The 26,022-nt window shown below is 32.3% G+C and overlaps 1 protein-coding gene across 1 annotated transcript; it reads left to right on the top strand.

Annotated features, from left to right (window-relative positions):
* The first annotated feature begins 15,505 nt into the window (after positions 1 to 15,505).
* On the top strand, positions 15,506 to 16,950 carry LOC131181507 (subtilisin-like protease SBT5.3). The gene is made up of 4 exons (XM_058149960.1): positions 15,506 to 15,756; positions 15,836 to 15,950; positions 16,040 to 16,253; positions 16,383 to 16,950. The coding sequence occupies exons 1-4, from the start codon at positions 15,635 to 15,637 to the stop codon at positions 16,919 to 16,921; spliced, it is 990 nt and encodes a 329-aa protein (XP_058005943.1). The 5' UTR covers positions 15,506 to 15,634; the 3' UTR covers positions 16,922 to 16,950.
* Positions 16,951 to 26,022: the final 9,072 nt, after the last annotated feature.

Below are 26,022 nucleotides of genomic sequence, written 5' to 3'. Positions count from 1 at the left end.
GATGGCTTGTGTTTTTGGTGAGGTTGGGTGTGAGACTTTTAAGTATGTGTGATTTTAATCTTAATATGGTGGTAAGTGAGTCATTTTTGCAGTTTTGAGCTTCTTTGGGTTGTAGGATTCAAGGTAAAAATGCTGCATTTTCTTGGCAAAACTTGGAGACTTCATTTCATCATTTGTGGTTAGATGCAACTTCATGCAAATTTTATGGAGTTTTATGTGCTAAATGTTGATTTGCAGAATTTGTCTTAAAATGGCATAGTTCTCAAAGGTCTTTTATGTAGGATCCATTTTTACATGCTTGTGTGATGCCTTTTTGATATACTTTGTATATATTGATGTGTTTTTGGTGAAACTTCTCATGGTTTATGCTTCATGGAATTATATTTCCTCATTCTAGGGTATTTTTCACACTTGCAATCCATGTTCTATTGCATTCTTGATCTTGCTAACTTGTGCATAAGCAACTGCATAGCTTATGCAATCCTGCATAACCACAATTCTTGCCATTTTCCACCTTTATTGCAAGTGCATAAGGAGAGTGCATAGCTTATGCACTTCTGCATAACCTCATTTTGTCAAATTTCATATCTGTCAAAACTTGCATAAGGTGAGTGCATGACTTATGCACATTTGCACAACTTCAAATTCTGCATTTTCTCTCTCTGAAATGCATAAGCGAGTGCATAACCAATGCATACGCATAACCAAAAACTCGAATTTCCAGTGCGAGGGTGCATAAGCGAGTGCATAACTTATGCACTACGCATGACCGAAACCAGAAAAATCAAACTTGCCGAGGGGTGCATAAGGAAGGTGCATAAGTTATGCACTTCCATAACCAAGAACTCCAAAAATTCAAACTGCCGAGGTGCATAAGGAAGGTGCATAAGTTATGCACTACGCATAACCAAAAACTCGAATTTCCAGTGCCGAGGTGCATAAGGAAGGTGCATAAGTTATGCATACGCATAACCAAAGACTCTAAATTTCAAAACCCACCGAAGAGTGCATAAGGAGAGTGCATAACTTATGCACTTCCGCATGACCAAAAAAAAAAAAAAAAAAAAATGCAACCCTTATTGCCACTCATGCAGAACTGCACGGCTTATGCACCCTACTTATGCACATGTTCTGGAAAATTTAAAAACAGCTGAGAATTGCATAAGGAGAGTGCATAACTTATGCACTTCCGCATAACAAAAAAAAAAAAAAAAAAATTTTTGCAAATATTTTACATAGCCTATGCAACCCTTATTGCCACTCATGCAGAACCGCACGACTTATGCACCCTACTTATGCACATGTTCTGGAAAAGTTAAAACCTGCTGAGACTTGCATAAGGAGAGTGCATAACTTATGCACTTCCGCATGACCAAAAAAAAAAAAAAAAAAAAATTTTTGCAAATATTTTACATAGCCTATGCAACCCTTATTGCCACTCATGCAGAACCGCACGGCTTATGCACCCTACTTATGCACATGTTTTGGACAGCACTTTACTCTGCATAACCTGTACAGCCTCTTATGCATCACCATTATTCCTTGAATTCTCATCTGCTCTATACCAGGTAACTCTTTCCTTTTGCTCTTAAATTTCACAATTCCTGGTAATTTCTCTTTACTTTGAATTTTGATAATGCACTACTTGAGACATTGAGGACAATGTCTAATTTTGAGTTTGGGGGTGCACATTCATTTTGATTTTTGCTTCATTTTTTTTACATTTTGAGTATAGGAACATCTCATCCCATTTCATTTACATAAATTGTAAATATTTTACATATACATCCATACATACATATACATAACACATTTACACACACATTATACATCACTTAGAAATTATACACTTTGCACACAAATAGACTTCTTCCATTTAGTTAATGCATTGCTCATTTTTAGGAATCATGCATCATGCATTAAATTCTTTTGCCAAATCCCTTGAGTATTGAAAAGTTGCCTATGAGAGTGATTTGACTTACCTTTAGTTGGGTTTGTGGATTGAAAGTTTCCTAAGAGGTGCAAAGTTTTGAAGTGTTATCCCTTGCCTATATCTTCTTAGCTAAAAAGCCACCCAACTAGTCCTTTAGAGATTGGAGTGTTTAGAGGGAGTTATTGGATATAAGGTAGTCAAATGATGTCTCACCAATCCTAGAACAAATTTTCTAAACCTTTCAAGGCGAAATATCAGCTTATACTTGAAAAGAGAGATGATTAGGCATTCTTTGATTTAAACCTTCTCATTTTAAACCTTTGGCCCTTTTTCCTAATTAAAATTGACCTTTGAAAACCCCTTTGAGCCTTTTTATCCCTAATTTTTCTTGAAATCCTTATTGCTACCTAGCCAATGAACCAAACACTCCAACCCTTTTCATGAGAATAATATTGAATATTAGGTACACTTTCTAAAAAAATAAAAAAAAAAGAAAAAATATACAAAAAAAGGGAGAAGAAGTGCTTGTCATCTTGTAAAAGTGCTAGTATATGTGCTTTTCACTATTGCCATTCAAAATGAAAGAAATCCACCCAAAGTATTAAAAGAAATGAGTTTGGGGGTGGTATTTTTAGGGACAATCATCAAAAGAAAATGCAAAATACAAGTCTAAAGTATCAAAATGTCCCTCCATTTTTATGTGTTTTGTAAACTATGCTAGCACTTGACAATTCTCATTGTGTACTTCTCTCCACCATATATACAAAAAAAAAAAAAAAGAAAAAAAGAAGAAAAAGAAAAAAATTATAATAAAATAAGAAGTGTACCTTATGTTTAAAAATTGAAAATATTCTCATGCTTTGAATACTTTTTACCCATCTTTCTTCTTAGCCTCATTTTAAACCCCATGGCCTCATTACATCCCTAAAAAGACCTTTGATCTCTTGATAGTACTTGCTACATTAGTGGAGATAGGAGTAGGGAATTTGCCTATGGGATTGGAAAACTATTCATCTATTCATTCAATTCTATCATTCCATGTTGAGATACTTTGGTTATCAATTGTCCTAGAATTCTTTTTGAGCATGACTATCTCTTTTGATTGGTTGGTTTGGGGATTTTGAATGATAATTGACTTGATGGCTAAGCGGTGAAAGCTTGGATAAGCATTAGATTCTTTGCATTTTGAAGGATGGGTATATGGATTGTTAGTATGGCTAAAGGTGTGTTTAGTTACTTTAATAGGTAATTTTCATAGCTCTTTGGATAAGGCACCCTAAAAATTTTGCATTACATTTTAAAGTTTGCTTGAGGACAAGCAAAAGCTTGAGTTTGGGGTATTTGATGCATACATTTTGCATAATCATTGAGGTTTAATTTCATAGCCATTTTATTTGATTATTAGTCATTTTTAGCTAATTTCATTAGTTAATTAGTTAGTTTTTCATAATTGTCGATTTTGGATTAATTTGTAATTTTTACTTTGTTTTGTAGGAAAAATGGTGTTTTTGAAGGACTCAAGAGAATTTTGCCATTGAGGAGTGTCTTCTACAGCCAAAGATGTCAAAAACAAGTTTTCAAGCTGAAATATGCATGGACCAAATTGTGCATAACTTGCCGCATAAGCTATGCAGATTTGCATAAGGAGAAAGATCACTGTTCCAGAACCAGCCGAAGTGTGCATAAGGAGACAGCATAGCTTATGCACATTCCGCCTCCCTTATGCACCTTCACGAATTGTGCATAACCTATGCACCAAGTCATGCGATTTTGCATAAGTGGCCCAGAACCAGCTGAAGCGCATAAGGGATCGCATAACTTATGCATCCACTTATGCGATCCCATGAAGAGTTCATTAATGAGTGGCGGAGATTCCCTCAAATAATTCCTCCTAGAACATACCATTTTAGGGCTCCATGTCGGAAAAATGCTATAAATATTCCCATGTTCTCATTTTAGAGGGAGAAAAGGAGAAAAGAAGAAGAGGAGAAGAGAGGCAGAATTTGAGGAGTCATTTTCACCTTCCACACCATTTTTAACCAAGATTTGCAGATTTCTTCCTTCCTTTACATTTTTCTACATTTCTAGTGTTTAATTTCTTACTTCTTAGCTTAGATTAAAGCTTTATTTCCATTTAAACTCATCATATCTTGTAAGCATTATGGATAGTGAGTAGTTTACTTTTGATTCTGGAGTAAGGGATGTAATATTTTAGTTATTTTTGTGGATTTGAACTGGGTTAGTCCCAATTTAATGAATTTATGAGGTTTAATCCATTTCTTGTGTGCTTATTCACATGCTTAATGAAGGGCCCCATTAAGTTATGTTCTTAATCCTTGGTTGAAGCAGAAAGGAGAAAACCAAGTGATAGTTAATCAAGAAATTGGACTTAATTAACTTAGATCTAGAAATAGACTAAGGGTTAAGAGGGTTTTAATAGATTGATTAAAGAACCTAATGGGTCTTGGTTAATTTTAACTCCACGAAAGTAGGATTAAGTTAATTAAGGCACTCTTTGTCTCACTCGAAAGAGTTTTCAAAGGATTTTAGAATTAATCTCCTTTAAACCCATAAATTTCATGGATTGGGCTAGCTAGGGAAAATCCCAAAATAGCTTGAATATGAAATCCCGAACTCCGGAATCGCCTTTTTACCATTGTTAATTTCTAATCGAATTTAATCATTTGCCATTTTAAATATTGCCATATTTGAACTTGCTTATTTCAATTTGATGCAAATCTTAGTTTAATTAATACATTGTTGAATAGAATATTAAATTTGCACATTTAGATTTCATACTCCATTACCCATTAATTCATTATTTTAATTTCATAAATACTTCAATTTAGTCAACTTTTATATCAAAAATTCAATCATTAACACAACTCCTCGTGGGATCGATATTTTTCTATACTACTTGTACGACCCGTGCACTTGCGGTTGGGACGCATCACTTTCTTAATGAAAAGGCGAATTCGCTAGTGGTCGATGAGTTCATGTACAAATGCGATGAGATTAAAATAAAAACAGTAATTGCAGGACTAATTTCAATGCACAGATTAAGATGGAAATTGAGCCTAGGGTTTACAATCAGCTATAGAATTTTTAATTAGGACATTGAATTTGTCGTCTGAAAGCAGCAGGAAAAGAGTGCTACCCATTTGGCCATACTCACAACTTAGATTAGAATATTGATTTTCCAGTTCCCCAATTACCACTCTTTTTGATACTGTGCAGGCTGTCCTCCAAAGCTAGGACAGTATACAATTTTTTAACCATTGCAAAATTAATTAATGGTTGCCCTAGATCTAGCTTCCCCTCCTCCAGCACTTTCCTCTGTAGACATGCAAGGGTTCAGCATATATTAGTTTAAAAGGGGAACTATTTTTTTAATTGTTAAATTATGTTATCTTGTTTGAGTTTGCACTTCATATATTAGCGTGTCTTCTTATAGTTTCCATGTTATAAAGTAGGATTTTGGACTGATTCTTGAGCCCTTCATACAGATTTGAGTAAATTATTCCAATGATAATGAATTTTGCTTCACAAAATTTTAAATTAATTGCCATAATTTGGTCATTTTTATTGCAATTAAAATACCCAATTCCAGTGAGAAACCCACCAGGAATCTGATGTAACATTCAATTTACTGTAGAATTTTATTAAGAAAATTGAAGATTATAGTTTTTTCAGTTGAAAAGCTGTTAGATTAGTCTTTGAGGTTTTTTCTTTTGGTATTGGATTCATTTTCTTTTGAAAATTTCGTATGAATATATGAAGGAAGCTTATTGTGGCAAGATACTTCAACAAAGGGTATGCCTCAGTGGCTGGTCCTCTGAATTCCACCTTCGATTCGCCTCGTGATAAAGAGGGTCATGGAACTAATACCTTGTCGACAGCAGGTGGAAATTTTGTAGCAGGAGCCAGTGTCTTTGGGTTCGGCAATGGAACAGCGAAAGGTGGTTCACCAAAAGCACGAGTTGCAGCTTACAAGGTCTGTTATCCCCCAGTTGGTGGAAATGAGTGCTTTGATGCAGATATCTTAGCAGCATTTGATACTGCAATAAGTGATGGGGTTGATGTCCTGTCCGTGTCACTGGGAGGGGATCCTACACCATTCTTTAATGACAGTGTTTCCATTGGGTCTTTCCATGCTGTAAAGAACGGGATTGTCGTCGTTTGTTCTGCTGGTAATTCTGGTCCTAATGATGCTACCGCCTCCAATCTTGCACCCTGGCAGATCACTGTTAGTGCCAGTACCATGGACAGGGAGTTCCCCAGTTATGTTACGCTTGGCAACAACATGACCTTCAAGTTTTTTTTTAAATTGGTTTCCCTTTCCTGCTAAATTAATATCTTTAGTCTTAGGAACTAATACGAATGTGTTTGATTTTGAAGGGAGAAAGTTTATCAAGAACAGCCCTGCCAAAGGATAAGTACTTCCCAATTGGGGCAAATGACCGTACTAAGGTAACTCATACCAGAATAGGCTAACACCAAAAAAAATTACCAAGAGGGGGCGGATTGCAGTGGTCACCGCGTGGGACGTTGTTCAAAATAGTGTCTGAACAAGGGACGCTATTCATAATAGCACCCGAAGCTTGGACGCTACTCAAAATAGCGTCCGGAATGAGCTACTGCAGCACGCGAAGAATATTACGTCCCATCTGCTCCGGATGCTAATTATATTAGCGTCCCGTGTCCTCCCGAGCCTCGCTGCAGCCTCCTCCCACCCAAGCCTGGCCTAGCGCAAGTCCAATCTGCGCAGGGAATCTTCCTGCACGCGGGACGCTATTTTTATTAGCGTCCCATGCTGATCCGCCCCGTCCAATCTGTGCAGGAATCTTCAGTGAAGGGGGGACGCTATTTTTATTAGCGTCCCGTGTTCATGCTCACCATTTCTACTCCTGCTCTCTCTCCCTGCGCTCTCATTTACGGCTTTCATTTCGCCCTCAAGCCCCTCGCTCTCGTTCATTCCTTGTCCATCGTCTCCCTCGCTCCTTCATTCCCTCATCCATTGTCTCATTTTGGTGGAGCAGCTCGGGTGGAGCAAGAAGGAGAAGAGTAAGGTGCAGGCAGTGGTAGATCACAAGGAAAGAAAGAAGAAATTTGAAAAAAAATTATATTAAAGTATGTATTTTGACTGTTTAATAATTTTTAACATATAATATATGAAATGCTTAGATGATAATAATGTATATTATTGTGAAAAAAATGTAATATTCCTTAAGAAATAAATTTTCGTTACAAGTTTTAACATGCAATATATAAAATGCTTGAGTGTTAATGTAATTATTATGCTGAAAATAATATATATATATTTTTTTATGCATGCATGTTGGTATGTTTGTGAGCAAGTTGATATATATATAGTAATAGCATAATACTGATAAAATGAGTATTAGTTATTGGGAAAAATAATACAAAAAATTATATTTTTAGTGTATAATAGTAAAGAAGGTAAAGAAAAAATAATATAAATTTGTAGTATTAAGAAAATGTTAGGAAAGAGAAAATAAAAATTATAAATGTAAATTATGTTACAAAATAAATTTTATATTAAGTCATATAATTTTTGTATCTCATAATATAATAGTTTAATAAGTTGAACAGAGAATATTAGTATAAAATAAAATAATAGTTTAAGTTTTTAAAAATTAGTAAAAGCTATAGAAGAAAGGGAAAAATTAATAGAAAATTGAGTTCATAATATATTATAGAAAATGATGTAATAAAAATAAAATATAAATTTATATAAAATATTAATAAAAAATGAGAAATTAGTAATATAAAAAATTGCCAAAAAAAATAAGTAGCATTTTAATTAAAATGTAATTATTAGAAATAAAATATTAATTTAATTTATTAATTAAAATTAAAAGAATAGAAAAATTATTAATGTAAAATGTTGTTGAAAATAATTTCTTTATTAATAGAAAATTGTGTTCATAATATATTATAGAAAAGGATGTAATAAAAATAAAATATAAATTTATATAAAATATTATTAAAAAATGAAAAATTAGTAATATAAAAAATTGCCAAAAAAAAATAAGTAGCATTTTAATTAAAATGTAATTAATAAAAATAAATTATAAAATTATATGATTTAGATAATATGGAAGAAATAAAAAATAATAAAATAAAAAAAATTGGCGAAACTCAATATAACAATTAATATGTAATTATTTTAAAAAATTAATATTATTAAAATATGATTAAAAAATTAAAACAAGAGTAACATAAAAATATGTCGAAATCATTTCATATTTAATTAAAATATAATTAGTAGAAATAAAATATTAATTTATTTTATTAATTAAAATTAAAAAATAGAAAAATTAGTAATGTACAATGTAAAGCGTATTGTCAACTGCATAGTTTATCTTTGATAGTTGTTACGATTTTTATTTTATCAGAAATGTCAATTCCAAGTTTTGCTACTTTATATTGGGATGGAGAAATCATTATGAATGATGAAGGCTATGAATATTATGGGGGTTCATCAACCGTCATTACTATTGGTAAACGTATGGATTTTGGTACTTTAGGAATGAAAATTGTGCGTGGAATTAATCTTAAAGGTGGACATGAATTTATATCGAAAATCTTATTGAGACAACCCATTGAAAAAATGGCTCATTTAAATGGGATTGCATGGGTTTGACAAAGCGATGACGATGTGAATATTATGTTTAATTACATTGATGAAATTGGAGGTATGTCATCGATTGAATTATATATTGAAATTTTTCGACCATCTGCAAATGTTGTTGATGAAGCGGGCCCATCAAATAATTGTTACACTGAAGCACTGAAGTGTACGGATGATTTTGAATCCGCTAGCAATGATTATTGTCCTGATGATGATGAGGATGATGTGGAGTCTGATGAAGAATGGATTGATAGTGATGATCGACATGAATGAGGATGGTGGTCATCATAATGAGTTAGTAGTAGATTTGCCTTTTTACTATAATACTCATGTTGCAAACCCAATAATGCCGCTTGTCCCTCCTCCGCCTTATAGTGAAATAGATTTTTCATTGCTAACGGTTGATCCATGGTCAACACCACAGTGTAGTTCAATGTGGGATCCATTAAAAGAGTTTGAATTAGGAATGATATTCTCATCTAGAGAGGATGTCCAAAAAGCTGCCAAAGAATATCATTTACATAGGCACCATGAGTTTTGTAATGAGGAGACAAAGAGTAGAACATATGCCATCAGGTGCAAAGACACAACGAGCAATTGTAAGTGGAGATTGCGTGCCTCACGAGGGAAAGGAAGTGATATATGGAAAATTACGCGATATAATGGACCACATACATGTGTTAATCCATCACTGTCACAAGATCATAAGCAATTGGATAGCAAATTTATATCTGATTTCATTCTCGCCATTGTACGTGAACAACCCAATGTGAAGATAGGAGCGTTACAGTCTGAAATAAAAGATAAGATTGGATATATGCCAAGTTATCGAAAGACCTGGAAGGCTAGGCACGATGCAATTATTAAGATCTTTGGTGATTGGGACAAATCTTACGGAAGGTTGCGACAATTTATGCTTGCTTTGTGCAAACAGAACCCTGAAAGTATGTTCTTAATTGAAGATGATCCTTTTTTTGTTAATAATAGATTAGATCCTGCTTATCGGGTTTTCGATAGAATGTTTTGGGCATATAAACAAACAATAGAAGGATTCAAGAACTGCCGACCGGTTATATTCATAGATTCAACTTTTTTATATGGAAAGTACAAAGGATGTTTATTTTGTGCAACAACACTTGATGGTAATAACCATATTTTCCCAATTGCGTGGGCAATAGTCGACAGTGAAAATACAAGGAACTAGGATTGGTTTATGTCTTGTTTGAGGGTGTTTGTGACAGATCGTAATGGAATATGTGTTATATCAGATAGACATATTGCCATAAAAAAGGCAATGAATCAAGATTGGTGGCAGCCTCCTGCTGGGCATCATCGATACTGCTTAAGACATATCATTAGCAATTACAACACAAAGTTTAAGAATACTAATATGAAAGAAGCTCTCCGAAAGGCAGGTTAGTTTTCTAAGTTGACTATTTATTGTTACTGTAATCTAAATATAAAGTTGACATGTGTATCCAACAAATAACATGGCTTTTTTATTTTTACAGCACAACAATTGGAAAAAAAAAATTTTATGAGGCCATGAACACAATCAAGAATGAGCATCCTGATACATTTGAATGGGCTACAAAGATACCTTTGGAAAAATGGACACGTTCTCATGATGGAGGGAAACGTTATGGCTCCATGACAACTAATACTGTTGAGTCTTTTAATGGAATACTCAAAGGGATCTGTGCTTTACCAATAACTGCAATGGTAGAAAAAATATTTTTCCAATATGTTGATTATTTTGACACACACCGCACGGCCCTCCGTGAGCAACTGCAAATGGGCTTCAAATTTACACCAGCATGTCGTCAAATATTACTTGACAATTTAAATGAAGCAAGCTCATATAATGTCCGAATCTTTAACCGCGATTGTGGTGAATTTGAAGTTTGGAAGGGAAGATCTAAAACGAAGCATGTGGTCAAACTTGATGAAAGGCAATGCACATGCAAGAAGTTTGAAGAAATATGCATTCCATGTTCTCATGTGATTGCCGCATGCCAAGCAATGTCAATTAATTATGAGCAATACGTTTCAAATTATTACACATTGGAGCAAACACTTAAGTGCTATGAGTGGCAGTTTCATGCTCTTGGACATCCTGATGATTGGCCAACAGATAATTATCCAGTTCTTCTACTTGACCCAACCCAGAAAAGGTCTAAAGGACGACCAATTTCGTCAAGGAAGAAGAATGAAATGGATTGGAGTGTAAATCATTGTTCGTTATGTCATGTACAAGGACACAAAAAAAAAATTATCACATGCGAAGGAACAACATAAGTTAATTATGTTAATATGTATCATTATTATAAATTGTTGCGGAATGTATTTATTTTTATATTTTAATTTTATGTGTAAATGTAACATGTATTATTATCAAGTACATTATCTCCCATAATGTTTGCATTATCATGTGATTCTCATATATTTATTTGTGCTCCATTTTGTTTATGTCGTAGATAATATAATGGCTCGTATAATGCGCACTCCAAAAAGGATTGTCAATCAACAACAAAGAGCAAGGGTACATGGTCTAATTAAGAATTTGATTAATCTACCAATGGAAGTAACACCCTCAACTACAGGGAATTACCTACTCTGCATTGTTAAGCATATGATAAGGGTCAACGGGCTCATTCAACAAATCATATGGGAAGGAGAGCTATTAACAGATAAACCTAGATATTTGGCTTTAAGGTCAGCTTTTAGCTGTATCTACGACAAGGGTATACTTGACCGCGTATGGCAAAAATTAGAAGCTAACCGTACCCCATCATATTTACTGCTAATTAAGGGATTCGCAAAAGAATATGCTAGTTGGGTGCTCTGTGACAATGTGTCGGTCAAGTGGTATAAAAATTCGTGATAGTAACAAACATACTCTGTTGAAGCCCATGTTACCTAAAATCAACTACACATTGGACAAAGACCTTTATGATGAGCTAATTAGATCATGTCCTGTGAATCAAATAGTCAGGGTGACCTAATTAGTTGTAATATTTATATGTGTTTTTCATGTATATTTATATGTTTTGATGATGTACTCAACAATATTGTACTTTTAAGTAATGTATTGACTATGTTTATTTATATAATTTAATTCCTTCATTATATGTTTTTGTTACCATTCGTGTATTAATTAATGTACAAGAAACATATGTGCATTGTTTTACCTATCAAAAGATCCATTGAAAATGTATATTTTGTAATACTAAATAGGTATGACTACATAACAAGAAAGAAGAGATTACATTGTGCCTGGTCCAATTGATAAAGAGCTTCTTCGACTCCAGCCACAACACCGTTCTGAAGGGATTTGGAATGGTACAGTTGAGCATGAAGTGGTTACATGCAGGTGGCAGGGGCTAATATTACATACTGACATTGATGACCGAATTGTTCCTCATCTTCGTGATTCTGGATTTATTAGTATTGCTAGACTAGGGTTTTTTTCTCTTGATTGGCACCTGATCAGTGCCTTTATTGAGCGATGGCGACTGGAAACCCATACGTTTATGATGCCAATTGGTGAGTGCACAATCACTCTTCAGGATGTCAGCATTATTTCCGGTTTGCCAGTACATGGGTCTGCTGTAACTGGAATGTCACGGGCCGACTGGCCAGAAGTTTATGAGACATTATTGGGAGCTAGACCACCCCCAGAAATGATCCGAGGACATACACTCAAATTATCGTGGCTAGTTGATGAGTTTGGAGATATTCCACATCAAGCTGATGATTTAACCGTATTATGGCATGCAAGAGCATTCATATTACGAATCATTAGTTCGATATTTCCCGACAAGACAAACTCACGTGTCAACTTGATGTTTCTACCCCTTCTAGAAGACTTGAGGGAAGCTGCGACTTACAGTTGGGGTGGAGCTTGCTTAGCCTTCCTTTATCGTGAGCTATGCCGTGTTGCTGTTACTGAAACAAAGGAGATTTCAGGACCACTATTCATTTTGCAGATCTGGGCTTGGGAGAGATTTAAAATAATCTCTCCATCAATAAGGGATCCATCAGCTCCTCATGATGCACCTCTAGGTGCTAGGTATGTCATTAAATTTATATTTTTATCCATTAAGCAATGAATAAATGGCCTTTTATTGTATTATATTTTTAATTTTCTTATCAACTAACAGGTGGAGTAGAGCTCGACAAATCACTGAAGTAACAACTCATGTACTGCCACAAATTCGGTACAACCTTGACCGGATGCGACCTGAAGATGTAATAATATGACTTAAAATAATATGTTATATTTTTCCGTACCTTTATAATCACTTCATGTTTTGCTATTATTCACTTGCAGATCACTTGGGAACCATATAGTGAGGAATTATTGGATGAGCTGCCAGACATGTGTATCCAAGGTCGTCCCAGTTGGAAGACAGTGGTGCCATTAATTTGCTTTCATATTATTGAATGGCACCAACTTTGACAGAGTCATGAGGCGATTTGGTTTGGCCCGACCTATTCCGGCTGCCGATGCAAGCGGATGAGTTGCGATATTACTCTCCGACTCAGTGAGAGTAATTGGGCATACCACCATGCAACATATATTCATCGTTGGAATAGGCGAGAACAATATATTGTTCAAGGGCAACAAATGGGACAACCACTCCACCATCATTCTGAATATATGGAGTGGTACCGTCGAGCTGGTAGACGTTGGATCTCAATAAGTGGAGCTGCTATTGGTTGTGTGGTAATGATTAACAACATGTATTTTTTTCATTATTAAATACTTATAATAATAATTTTGTATTTTTTAACATAAAATGTAACGTTATGTATATATTTTTTATTTTTACAGGAGGACGCAATTGAGGATTGTTTGATAAAATTACAAAATCCATCAACACAAAACGTGGCAGAAGTTAAGCGTACATTAAGAAAAATGATGATTGCTCTGGAACAAGAAAGTAGGCTTTGCCAAATGCCACCTCCTCGATGCACCTCAAGCGGAACTTTTAATGATGAATTGGAAGAGGACCAACCCATCAACCAACCTGGCCCCTCACGTGAGACCGGCCACGGCGTCAATCACGTCCTCCTCGGCGTCGTCAACATCAAATGCGTCAATCCTCTCCACGATGATGTTATGCCCCACCGTCGCATTTCACCCTTTACGCATGGCATCGGTGCTGGTCCTATTCCCTTAGCTCTGCACGTCTCATCCTAGTCCATCCACGATATTCCAACCATATTCAGAAACTATCCCCCCACATTATACTGGTTGGATGCCTACCCCATCAATACCTGGCCCATCAACACCATGGATGACATATCATTCTCATGTGCAAAGCAAAAGCACATTTGACTTCACTGAGAGTCAGCAGCCACATACACCAATGAGTAGCTTATTTGCTCCATTTGGCAGACCATCTAGCATTGGGCCATCACAATATGCTTCGAGTCAATTTGGCGGATATGGTTCAGATCAATACTATGCACTATATCAGTCTGGTGCCTTAGGCCATATTCCATCTGGTGCAGGTCTATTTGGACACCATGAACAAGGTGCTATGCATTATACTGCAGGGGGGGAATCATCAGGACAACAAGGGCAACCTGGCCAACCCCAAGATGCACAAGGTGATCCAGAAGAGCAGCAAGAAGGGGGGACAACATCGAGTTCTTCGACCGAGACGACATTCGAAGACCTGGTTGTGGCACATGACTAATTTAAATATTTATTTTTATATGTATAATAATTATGAATACTTGTCTTAATTTATATCTTGCTTTAAGTCAATTGCTCGTATGACATGTTAGTAAACATTTTATATATTTTTTTAATTAATTTGAAAATAATAAAGTAATTAAAACTAATTAAGTAATTACATTTATTAATTGCTATGAAGAAAATATATTATCCATAATTATAATAAGAATAAAAATTAATATTAGTTATACTTTAATAACTTTTAATTTTTATAACTAACATAATTTTAAATTTATCAATCAAATATATTCAAATATTATACATTTATATTTTTTAATCTATAAATTAAGAAGTATTTTTATGATTAATAAATTTTTTTTACAAAAATATAAAATTAATTTTTTGAATATAAATATTTTTTAAACCGTACAATTATATTCTATTTAGAATATATAAATTAAATTAATTTCATAAATATATAATATTAAATAAATATTACTACTACTAAAATATAAAATAAACTTTAAACAAAATCAATCTATATATTTTATAAAATATAATAAATAATTATAATTAAATGATTGATCAAAATATTATAAATTTAATATATTTTACAAAATCAGTCTCGGGACGCTAATATGATTAGCGTTTTTCATGCTTGAGGACGCGTTTTTATTCTTTGCCGGCGGAGAGTCTCGGACGTTTTTCATCCTTTGGAACGCTAATCATATTAGCGTTTTTCATCCTTTGGGTAGCTTCGGTTTCTGCTTCGGCTGCTTCGGGCGCTATGGGTTGGGCGCTGTCGTGACGTCTGCTTCGGCTTGCTTCGGGCGCTGTGGGTTGGGCGCTGTCGTGGGGACGCTATTTTGAATAGCGTCCTCGCGTAAAAACGCTATTTTGAATAGCGTTTTTACGTGAGGACGCTATTCAAAATAGCGTTTTTCTTTGGACGCTATTTTAAATAGCGTCTACGTGTTAGGACGCTATTTTTATCAACGTTTTTTTGCCTTCTCACCCCTTTCCCGTAATTTTTCCAAATTCTACCCCGTTTCGGTATATTATTTTTTAAATTGACCCTGTACGGTCAATTCCCCTCCCAATTGTAAGTGCTTCAGATGCTGGAGCAGCTAATGCATCTGTGGAAGACGGGTAAGGATTGAACAAATTATGTTCGTAGTTTTCCTGATTTTCTTTCTGTGGCACCATCTGCACTGACGTGCAATAATGCTGCAGGCTGCTGTGCAAAGCTGGAACACTTGATCCCAAGAAGGCAGAGGGGAAGATCTTGGTCTGCCTCCGAGGGGGAAATGCAAGAGTGGACAAGGGTGAGCAAGCTGCTCTGGCTGGTGCTGTTGGGATGGTTCTTGCCAATGATAAGGATTCTGGCAATGAAATTATTGCTGACCCTCACATCCTTCCTGCTTCTCATCTCAATTACACCAATGGTGTCGCTATCTTCGCTTACATTGACTCCACTAAGTGAGATGAAATCTCTGTAGTCTCTTATGTTTCTTGTACAAGGCCCACGTATATTTCTTAATTGCAATTAAATCTACAGGTCTCCCATTGCTTATATCACACCTTCAACAACGCAAATCGGCATAAAGCCAGCTCCCTTCATGGCAGCATTTTCCTCTAAAGGTCCCAACACCATTGCTCCAGAGATCCTCAAGGTTTCCCTACCCATTTAGTCTTCTTTCTCTTCAAACACAACAATTTATTTAGATTCTAATTAAATAATCATTTCTCTATGTATTTTCAGCCTGATATCACCGCACCAGGAGTGAGTATCATAGCAGCCTACACAGGAGCAGAAGGACCTACAAATGAAGATTTCGATACCCGACGAGTTCTGTTTAACTCGGTATCAGGCACTTCAATGTCATGTCCTCATGTTTCAGGCATTGCTGGCCTTCTAAGAACTCTGCATCCGACCTGGAGTCCTGCAGCAATTAAATCAGCAATTATGACTACCGGTGAGTGGTGAACACTGGATCTTTATTACCTTTCACATTCAATGATTTGTTGGTTTCACATTAAAGACGCATACTAGAAAGACATTAATCATTACAATGCCTATATATACTTCTCCCTGTACTTGGCAGCAATGACGCAGGACAATAACAGGGAGCCAATTCTGAATGCATTCTACACCAAGGCAACTCCATTCAGCTATGGAGCAGGACACATCAGAGCAAACCAAGCTATGGATCCAGGGCTGGTTTTTGACTTGTCTGTTTATGATCACCTCAACTTTCTATGCGCCATGAGTTATAACGCAACCCAAATTTTATCATTCTCAGAGACTCCCTACAGATGCCCCTCCAAGGCCATTAATCTTGCCAATTTCAATTACCCTTCCATCACCATCTCTAAATTCAATCGCACGGTCACAGTCACTCGAAGAGTTAAAAATGTTGGCAGTAGTCCAAGTACTTACAAAGCTCGTATCATAAAACCAAGTGGGTTTTCCATTTCTGTTGAGCCAGAGGTGTTAAAGTTCAACAAGGTTGGGGAAGAGAAGAGCTTTAGAGTTACCCTGAAAAGCAAACAATCGTCTGCAAGAAAGGATTATGTATTTGGAGAGTTGATTTGGTCTGATAATCAGCATTATGTTAGGAGTCCTATTGTAGTGAAGTGGTGAAAAGCAGCCATGATTTATGAAAATAGCTGATTAATTAACTATTACCATTCAATCCTGCTTAGAGGATATGATTGTTGTCAGGAATTGCTAATCTTCCTTGGATAAGAGTAATGAATGAAAGAAGCAAAATATTATCCATTAGCTAAATATTTAGTGCATGTTTAGCATTAAAATTGGAAAGTTAGAACTGTTTTTTTTAATTAAAAAAAAAAACACTAGATACTTTTAGAAAAAGTTATTTGAAAAAAAAAAGTTATTTTATTATTTTAATATTTTTATAACTTATATTCATCAAATTTTATTTTAAAATATTTTTTAAATATTTTTAATTAATATATTTAAAAGGGTGTTTTTCTTAACACTTCTTTGACTTTTTCAATATATAAAATCCTTAAAATTGATTGAGAATTTTCCTTTTTCAGAGGTGACATGCTTAGTCAGCTAAGATGAATATGCTTTTGAATTAGATGAAACCAAATGTTTGGCAATCCATTTATAAAGTAGAATTTAAGAGCAAATTGACTTTATATATAAAAAAAATATGAAGAATAAATATAAGTTGAAAATGAATATAAAGAATAAATCATAAGATACCAATAAAATGTGTATAAATAAATTTTAATAAGATAAAAATTACCTTAATAATATTTATGCAGGTTACTAAAATATTATTTGACAAATTTGAGAGAAAATCTTAATTGAACATTGTATCTTCTAAGAAGGTAACAAATTTGATTTTTTATTTGTGATGTTGATTTATATAGTTTATGACTATAACTTTTAATTTTTCTAGTATTAATTAAATTGTAACTATTATTATAATTTTTTTTATTATAAGAAATTAAGTACATAATTTTATAATTATGGTGGACAATAAAAAGATTAATATTAATTAAATTATAACTATTATCATAAATTTTTATTATTTTTAAATGCCTTACAGGTCTCTCTCTCTCTCTCTTTATATATATATATACACATTTATAAATATAAAGTAGGAAAGTATTACAAAGTGAATGCTATGCAGCACTTTCTTTATAGAGCTTAACCTTCTATAAACAACTCTTTTTTACACTAATTATTATTTAATTCTTTTTTATTTTATTTTAATTATCATTATTATTTATAACAATACCTTAACATTTATTATTTAAATTATTATTTTCTTTAAAATGTGATTTTTAAAAATTAAGACATTTTATGATTAAATGTAATATTTAAAAATTATTGATATTATTTTTTTTATAAATTTATTTATGCAAAAACATTATTTACAACATATCATTCTCCATAATAATAATAATAATAATAATTTAAAATTAAAAATAATTTAGTAGATAACAACAACAACAATACTCCCCCTATCCATAAATAATAGCTATATTCGGAGTTTTTACAGTAATTAAGGAAATGATTAGATAACTCATTTTCATAAAAAAAAATAATAATTTACTTAATTGTCATTTCTTGGAAATCTAAACAAATGAATATCAACGTGACAAACAGCTGGCTTAATTAAGAATTAAGTGATAATATTAGATCTAGAAAATTATATAAATATTTATCATATTTTATAGAGATAAAGGATAAGATTAGGAAAAAAAAATAATTAATTCTACTTGGTCTTCTACATGTGACAGATAATTTTAGATAAAATAAAAAGCCAAATGTGACTATTATTTATAGATGGATGGAGTAATAGTAATAAAAAGATTATTGATGGCTATTAATATAAAAAAAAAAATTAACTATTAGCTTGTGATCTCATAATCAATTATCATATAATTTAGTCAGCCTTAAATTATTTCATATCTTTAATGTAACGACCCAAACCAGGGACTATTACTGGCACTAAGAATCGAGTCAACTTAAGGCCGCCAGAACCCGTAACAAGCCTGAAACCTGTGAAACATATATACATTCCTACATCTCATCATCTTAACATATATTAAACCATTACACCTTGATTTTTTATCCATACATAAACATTTATAAAATAGTAATGGTTCATAATTTGAACCTTAACATACATAAGATTCAAAGTGTAATAGTTCAACATGCATATCTTCAAAAGGGTTTACACAATATAAACATCATTATACAACAATCATTACATTTTTTCTTAAATCACCAATACAGTACTATCCATTTATAAGTTACAAGTCCATCTACCTATACATCATGCATAAAGAAGGGCTAAGACAATCCCTGAAGCTCTCTCTTTGAAGAACTCTTCTAGTCCTGCAACTTTGCACCTAGGGGTTAGGGGAATGGGGTAAGCTTATGCAAGCTTAGTAAGTAAACTAACCATCATTAATTATGTCATTCATTCAAACATGTATAATGCATCATTCACATGGATTTTCACATCACAAATATTTCACATAAGATGGACATTATCACCAATAACTCCCTAAACTTTTCTTTTAAACATGACCTGTGTCATGTACCCAGGGCAACTATTAGATCTCCCTTGAAGGGCAATGTCAAGATCTCCCCTGAAGGGCAATGTCAAGATCTCCCCTTAGTATTTATTTATGGATCCATAACATACGTAACATTATAGAACATAACATGGAGGGAGTAACGGGTCATCCAATATCCATCAATACACCAATAGCAATTTATGCAATTATGCAATATTTTCGTGTTCTAGATATATATATCTTAAATAAATATGACATGATGCATGAGGATGCTCATTAATTACCTATAAATAGTTTTATTTTATTAAGTTTAGAGTTACTCACCTCTTGTAGCCTATCAACCTCCTTACTTGAACTGGAGTTATCCTTGGATCCTTACTCTTCCGAATCCCTCAAGCCCGATCCTATAAAATCGAACTCTAGAGTGTTATACAAGGCTCTAAAACTCTACACATAAACATCCTATTCTAGGCCCTTAGGATCTATGAAATTAGGTTTTAAAACTTTAAAATCAAAGGAGAAAATAAGTGGGCAGAACCAAGTTCGACTATTGGAACCTTGGATTTCGACTGTCGAACCTTGAAACATTAGGTGCCCATTTTGGACAATAGCCACTGTGGTTGCCGAAGTCTGGTACTTTAGCTATTGAACTTGGAAATTTCTAGATTTTCTTAGAAAATGCAAGTTTCGGCTATCAAACTTTTGACTTTCGGCAACCGAACCTGAGAATTTCTAAAATTTTTATTTAAGTTTAATTTAATCTAAAAATTAAAATCTATGAATTAAAATTCTTAATTTAAATAAAAAATCAAGAGTTCAATTTCTTAATTTTGGTACTAAATTTTTTAATTTAAACCCAAAAATAAATAAGCTCAATTGAGCTTAAATTGAACCTTCTTGATTAAATTAGATAAAAAGTTAAAAATAATTTAAATGGAACTTCTCCAATAATTACATGAGTGTAATTAAGCTATAAGTTGAATAAAATTAAGGTATCATGCTATTAAAATTAAAAAATATATTTTAAAATGCCAAAATGCAAAATTATATATATATATATGGAGAAGAAGAATTCTTATTGAGTCAGTAAAAGAATTTTTTTTTTAATGAAATTTAACAAAATAAATGATTCATCATTATATCCGAATCAAATCATAAACACTAGGTAATCAATAGTGTAATTTAGAGGTAATAAATTTTATTTTGATGCATGTGATTCAAAATTAATAATTTATTTTAATTTACATAAAATTTTATAAAATTTATAAAAATAAAAATTAATGCAATAATTTTAAATTTTGAAAATAATTTGATTAATTTAAATTTTAACTTAAAAATTAAAAACAAAAATTAAGTTTTTAGAAAAATTAATAAATGTTGATTTGAAATAATATACAACTCATAAATTATGTCAAATTTAATTTAAAATTATTATTTATGAAATTCAATAAATAATTTAAAGAAAATTAAAATCTAAAATGATTTGAATTTATCTAAATAAAATGAAATTTGAAATAATTTATAATTTAAAGTAATTGGATGTGTATTTAAACCCGCATGATTTGACTGCTTGCCAACTCTCGTTGCTTTTTTTTTTTTTTTATCGAAACTCCATTGGTAGCTGTATGACACCACAGGTTATCTACTTTTCAACAATATAAAAAGTCTAAATTATTATTTATTATTTATATTTTAATGAAATTAATTATTTTATTTTTATATTTTAAAAAATATATTATTTAATTTTATATTTTATTTATTAAATTTTTTTATTAATTAATATTAATTAAATTATTATTTAATTAATTTTATTATAATAAAATTAATTAAATAATCCCTACATTTTAAAAAAATATAATAGTTATCATTTATAATTTAATTTATTAATTATTTAATTTTATAATTATTTTTTATACTTAAATTACTTTAATTATCTCTTCTTATTTCTCTCTTATTCTCTATTATTTCTCTTAAAAAGTTTTTTTTTTCCCTCTGAACCATACTCTTTTCTCTCTTTTTTGATAAAAATGACACAAACTGTCTACATAAAAAAATTAATTAATTTTTTAAAATTTTAATAATCAAGAAAAATTATTTTTCAATAAAAAAATATAAAAATATGTCCAAGAAATTGAAATTTAAAATAAATATATAAAAATTCATATTTAATCTCTATATAGCAAATTTTTTATTTTTATTTAATAATATATTTTTTAAAATATTATATTTTTAAAATAAATAAATCAACTAATTAATTTTTTAAAATAGAGAAATTAAATAATATTTTTTTCTAAATTCTGAAATTAATTAATTAGTTTCCTAAAAAACTAGAAGTATTAAATATTAATTTAAATAACATGAATAATAAAAAATTTAATAGAATAATTAAATTATTTAAAAAAAATAAAATACATAAATTTAATAATATTTTTTTTAAAGTATAAAAATCAAAACTTGATGCAGACAATTTATATATTTTCCTTAGAAAAAAGACATACTATTGTCCCAAAATAATCCAAGAGCGGGGTGAATTGGACTTAAACCATTTTTCGGCCTTTGCTTGTAGCCTAATGAAAAATTGTAGATTTGTTCAACTAGGTGCTTCTTTATATATAATGAAAGTGATATGTATTTTAATGATGTGTCCCTAAATTGCAATTCAAGCTTCAATCAATATTTAAACCGATTTTTAACATAACATGCATCACAAAATATTCAACTAAATTCTCAATCTACTCAATATATCCTCAAGTATATCAATTCAATCTATTCAATTAACACTCAATATCATGCATAGAAATTAAATTACACAAAAGTAAAGAGATTAAGGTTAGAGAGATCAAACACAATGATTTTTATAGCTGTTCAGCTTAACTAGCCTACATCTACTCTCTTAAAGAACCCTCTTTGAGTCTTCTCTCCACTATTTGCTCTTTTAAAGGAAAGAGCCCAAAAGCCCTTTAAACCTTTTTCAACACCAAGCTTTTACCCAAGGTAGCTTGAACCCTTGACAAGTGCTATCTCAAGCACTCACACTCTCAAGCTTCAATAGGTGCTTGTACAACCTTTCTTAAATGCAATTTAATGTTTTAATACTCACTCTCACTCAATACAAATCAAACTATAAATAAGAGATGAGTTGATTTGTCAATGGTAGCTCAAAGACTTTAAAGCTCTTGAATGAAAGCAATAAATGAAAAATCAAGATTGTAGTACAAATGTAAGCTTTCATCAAAAATAAAATGAAGTAAAGAAGGTATATTTATAGTCCCAAATTATTTTAAACCGTTTGAAACCTTTTTGGAATGTTATACACTCTGGTCTAGGCAAAATAGCCGTTATTTTGTCTTTTTGTGAGAAATTGAGCAACTCTGATCATTTAGCAAGCTAATGAAATTTTGGCGACAGTAGTAAACTAATTAGCAAACTAATATTTTAGCAAACATATTAGCAAACTAATATTTTAGCAAACAAGTTAGCAAACTAATTTACCAGTTGCCTGTCTCAAATTGTAATCTTAAAAAAATCTGATTTAGACCTTAAGAAAAATATATATATTCCAATAGTAATATCCAATGTCATGATAAGAGAAAATTTTATAAAATAATTAAAAGAAAATTTTAATTTTAAGTTCCATTTGACTAAACTTTCATCTATTCTTTTTACACAAGTCCTAAAACTCAATTTCTAACTCTATGACTTTCATACCTTTACTTTGAGTCTTGGTTTTCATAATCTTGTTCTTTCTCATCTTGGATTTGTCTTGAGATGCCTTTAAGATTCTTCCTCCTTAGATGCAACTTCAAATATTCTTTATGAATAAGAGAAAGAATCTACACATTACTTTAAAGTTGAGTTAGATAGATTCTATTTGAGTTTTATTATCATCAAAATCAATGCTCATTTTGAGCTATACGGGGTCAACACATACACACACAAACACACACACACACACACACACACACACACACATATATATAATGACTTAGTGGGTTGACTGAATCACCAAAGTCAATGTATTACAAAAAAGTTGCAAACTACCATTTTTTTAACAGTTATTTATATTATAAATTCTTTCATTTAAAGTATCTATATGTTTGATATAGACTTACTCTGTTAAGTTTTTTCTAATTCTATTAATTTAATTATAAGTTAAAAAAAATTATTTCATAGATTTTATTTAAAAAAAAATTCAAACCAATTTAATTAACTCTTTCAATTCGATCCCATTAAAGACTAAGAAGGTATATCAATTCTAATTTCAAATTTGATCGAGCCAATTTCGTTCTAATTTTAGACTCAATTCAATCATGGTCAAGCCTATCCCTTAATCCTTTTTCATTGCATTTGCAATTGCATATGTGCAAGACCTTGCATATGCGCAAGATCTCTCATATCGAGAGAGGGGCCCGATATGAGATATCGGAAAAGGGTCATAATAGAGAGATCGAAAGGAATAAGAGATTGGAAAGCACGAAGAGGATGAGATAACTTCCAATAACTCTCTACATAATCAGAGTTGAGGTAGTTAAAGCGTTGCAGGCGTGATCAAATCTTCACCGCATGCCTCATTTGCAGAATCGCCCACATTGCCTTGTGACGCCAAAAGCGATTATGATTCAGACATCACAATCCCCACCGTTGATCATACTTGCAAGGACGAACTCGGAGCCCTTGGATCAAAAACAGACTACAAGTCCGATGCCTTTTATTCCCAGCCCTCGGATCCATCTTGTTGATGCATACATTTTGCATAGTCATTTAGGTCTAATTTCATAGCCATTTTATTTTATTATTAGTTATTTTTAGCTAATTTCATTAGTTATTTAGTTAGTTTTTCATAATTGTCAATTTTGGATTAATTTGTAATTTTTACTTTGTTTTGTAGGAAAAATGGTGTTTTTGAAGGACTGAAAAGAAATTTTGCCATTGAGGAGTGTCTTCTACAGCCAAAGATGTCAAAAACAAGTTTTCAAGCTGAAATATGCATTGACCAAATTGTGCATAACTTGCCGCATAAGCTATGCGGATCTGCATAAGGAGAAAAATCACTGTTCCAATACCTGCCGAAATGTGCATAAGGAGACTGCATAGCTTATGCACATTCACGCCTCTCTTATGCACTCTCACAGAATTGTGCATAACCTATGCACCAAGTCATGCAGTTTCGCATAAGTGAACCAGAAACCAGCCGAAAACTACATAAGGGACTGCATAACTTATGTAGTCCCACAAAGGTTTCATTAATGAGCTGGCAGAAGATTCCCTCAGAAAATTCCTCCTAGAACACACCATTTTAGGGCTTCATGTCAGAAAATGGTATAAATAGCCTCATTTCCCATTTTAAGTAGAGGAAGAAAAAGGAGTAGAAAAGGAAAGAAAGAGGGGAGGCAGCAGCTGAAGAGTCATTTTCACCTTCCACACCATTTTCAACTAAGATTTGCAGATTTCTTTCTTTCCTTACATTTTTCCTACATTTCTAGTATTTAGTTTCTTCTTTCTTAGCTTAGATTAAAGCTTATTTTCATATAAACTCAGATTATCTTGTAATCATTATGGATAGTGAGTAGTTTTACTTAGATTCTGGAGTAAGGGTTGTAATATTTAAGATATTTTGTGGATTTTGATTGGGTAATCCATATTTTGTGGTCTTAATGAGTTTTATTCATTTCTTGTGTGCTTAATGACATGCTTAGTGTAGGATCCCATTAAGTGATGTTCTTAATCCATGGTTGAGGCACCGAAAGGAGAAGGCCCTGTGATAGATAATCAAGAAATTGAACTTAATTAACTTAGACCTAGAAATAGGCTAAGGATTAAGAGGATTCACATATTAATTAAAGAACCTAATGGGTCTTAATTAACTCTAATTCCACGAAAGTAGGATTAGATTGATTAAGGCACTCTTTGTCTCACTCGAAAGGGTATTCAAAGGATTTAAGAATTAATCTCCTTAAAACCCGTAAGCTCCACAAGATTAGATAACCAATTTAAAAATCCCAAAATAGCTCGAATATGAAATCCCGAACTCCGGAATCGCCTTTTTACCATTGTTAATTTTCAATTGAATTTAATTACTTGCCAATTTAAATCTTGCCATATTTGAACTTGCTTATTTCAATTTGATGCAATTTTAGTTTAATTAATACATTATTGGATAGATTATTAATTTTGCACATATAGATTTCATACTCCAATACCCATCAATTTATTACTTTAATTTCAAAAATAGTCCAAATTAGTTAGAACTTTTATATCAAAAATTCAATCATTAACACAACTCCTCGTGGGAATGATATCTTTTCTATATTACTTGTACGACCCGTGCACTTGCGGTTGGGCCACATCAAGTTTTTGGCGCCGTTGCCGGGGAGTTGTTTGTTTAAGATTGAATTCTTGATTATTTTAGTTGTTTTTAGTTTTATTTTTTGTTATCTTTTCATTTTATGTTTGTTTGTTCTTTTTCAGGTACTTTTAATCTTTTATGAGAAGAGCTAAAAGCACAAGTGACACATTCTTATTGTTCAATCCTGAAATTGAGAAATTTTGTAAAGCCAACAAGAAAGAAACCAGAAGAAGAAAAGAAGCATTGAGAGAAACTGAATTAGAAGCAAACATGGCTGATGAAAGAATTAGAATTGGTGTTGGTGATGCTGGAAATGGTCGAAACAATGA

The sequence above is a fragment of the Hevea brasiliensis genome, chromosome 7 (genome assembly GCF_030052815.1).
Source record: "Hevea brasiliensis isolate MT/VB/25A 57/8 chromosome 7, ASM3005281v1, whole genome shotgun sequence".
Lineage (NCBI taxonomy): Eukaryota > Viridiplantae > Streptophyta > Magnoliopsida > Malpighiales > Euphorbiaceae > Hevea > Hevea brasiliensis.
Note: the sequence above shows the minus strand (reverse complement) of the source record. Positions and strands in the feature narration are given on the sequence as shown.

Bases quoted from the DNA above. Each gene is read 5' to 3' on its own strand.
- LOC131181507 (XM_058149960.1), top strand. From the start codon at position 15,635: ATGGTTCTTGCCAATGATAAGGATTCTGGCAATGAAATTATTGCTGAC. The intron at 15,757-15,835 runs GTGAGATGAAAT...TTAAATCTACAG, and splicing joins GCTTACATTGACTCCACTAA to GTCTCCCATTGCTTATATCA. The intron at 15,951-16,039 runs GTTTCCCTACCC...ATGTATTTTCAG, and splicing joins TTGCTCCAGAGATCCTCAAG to CCTGATATCACCGCACCAGG.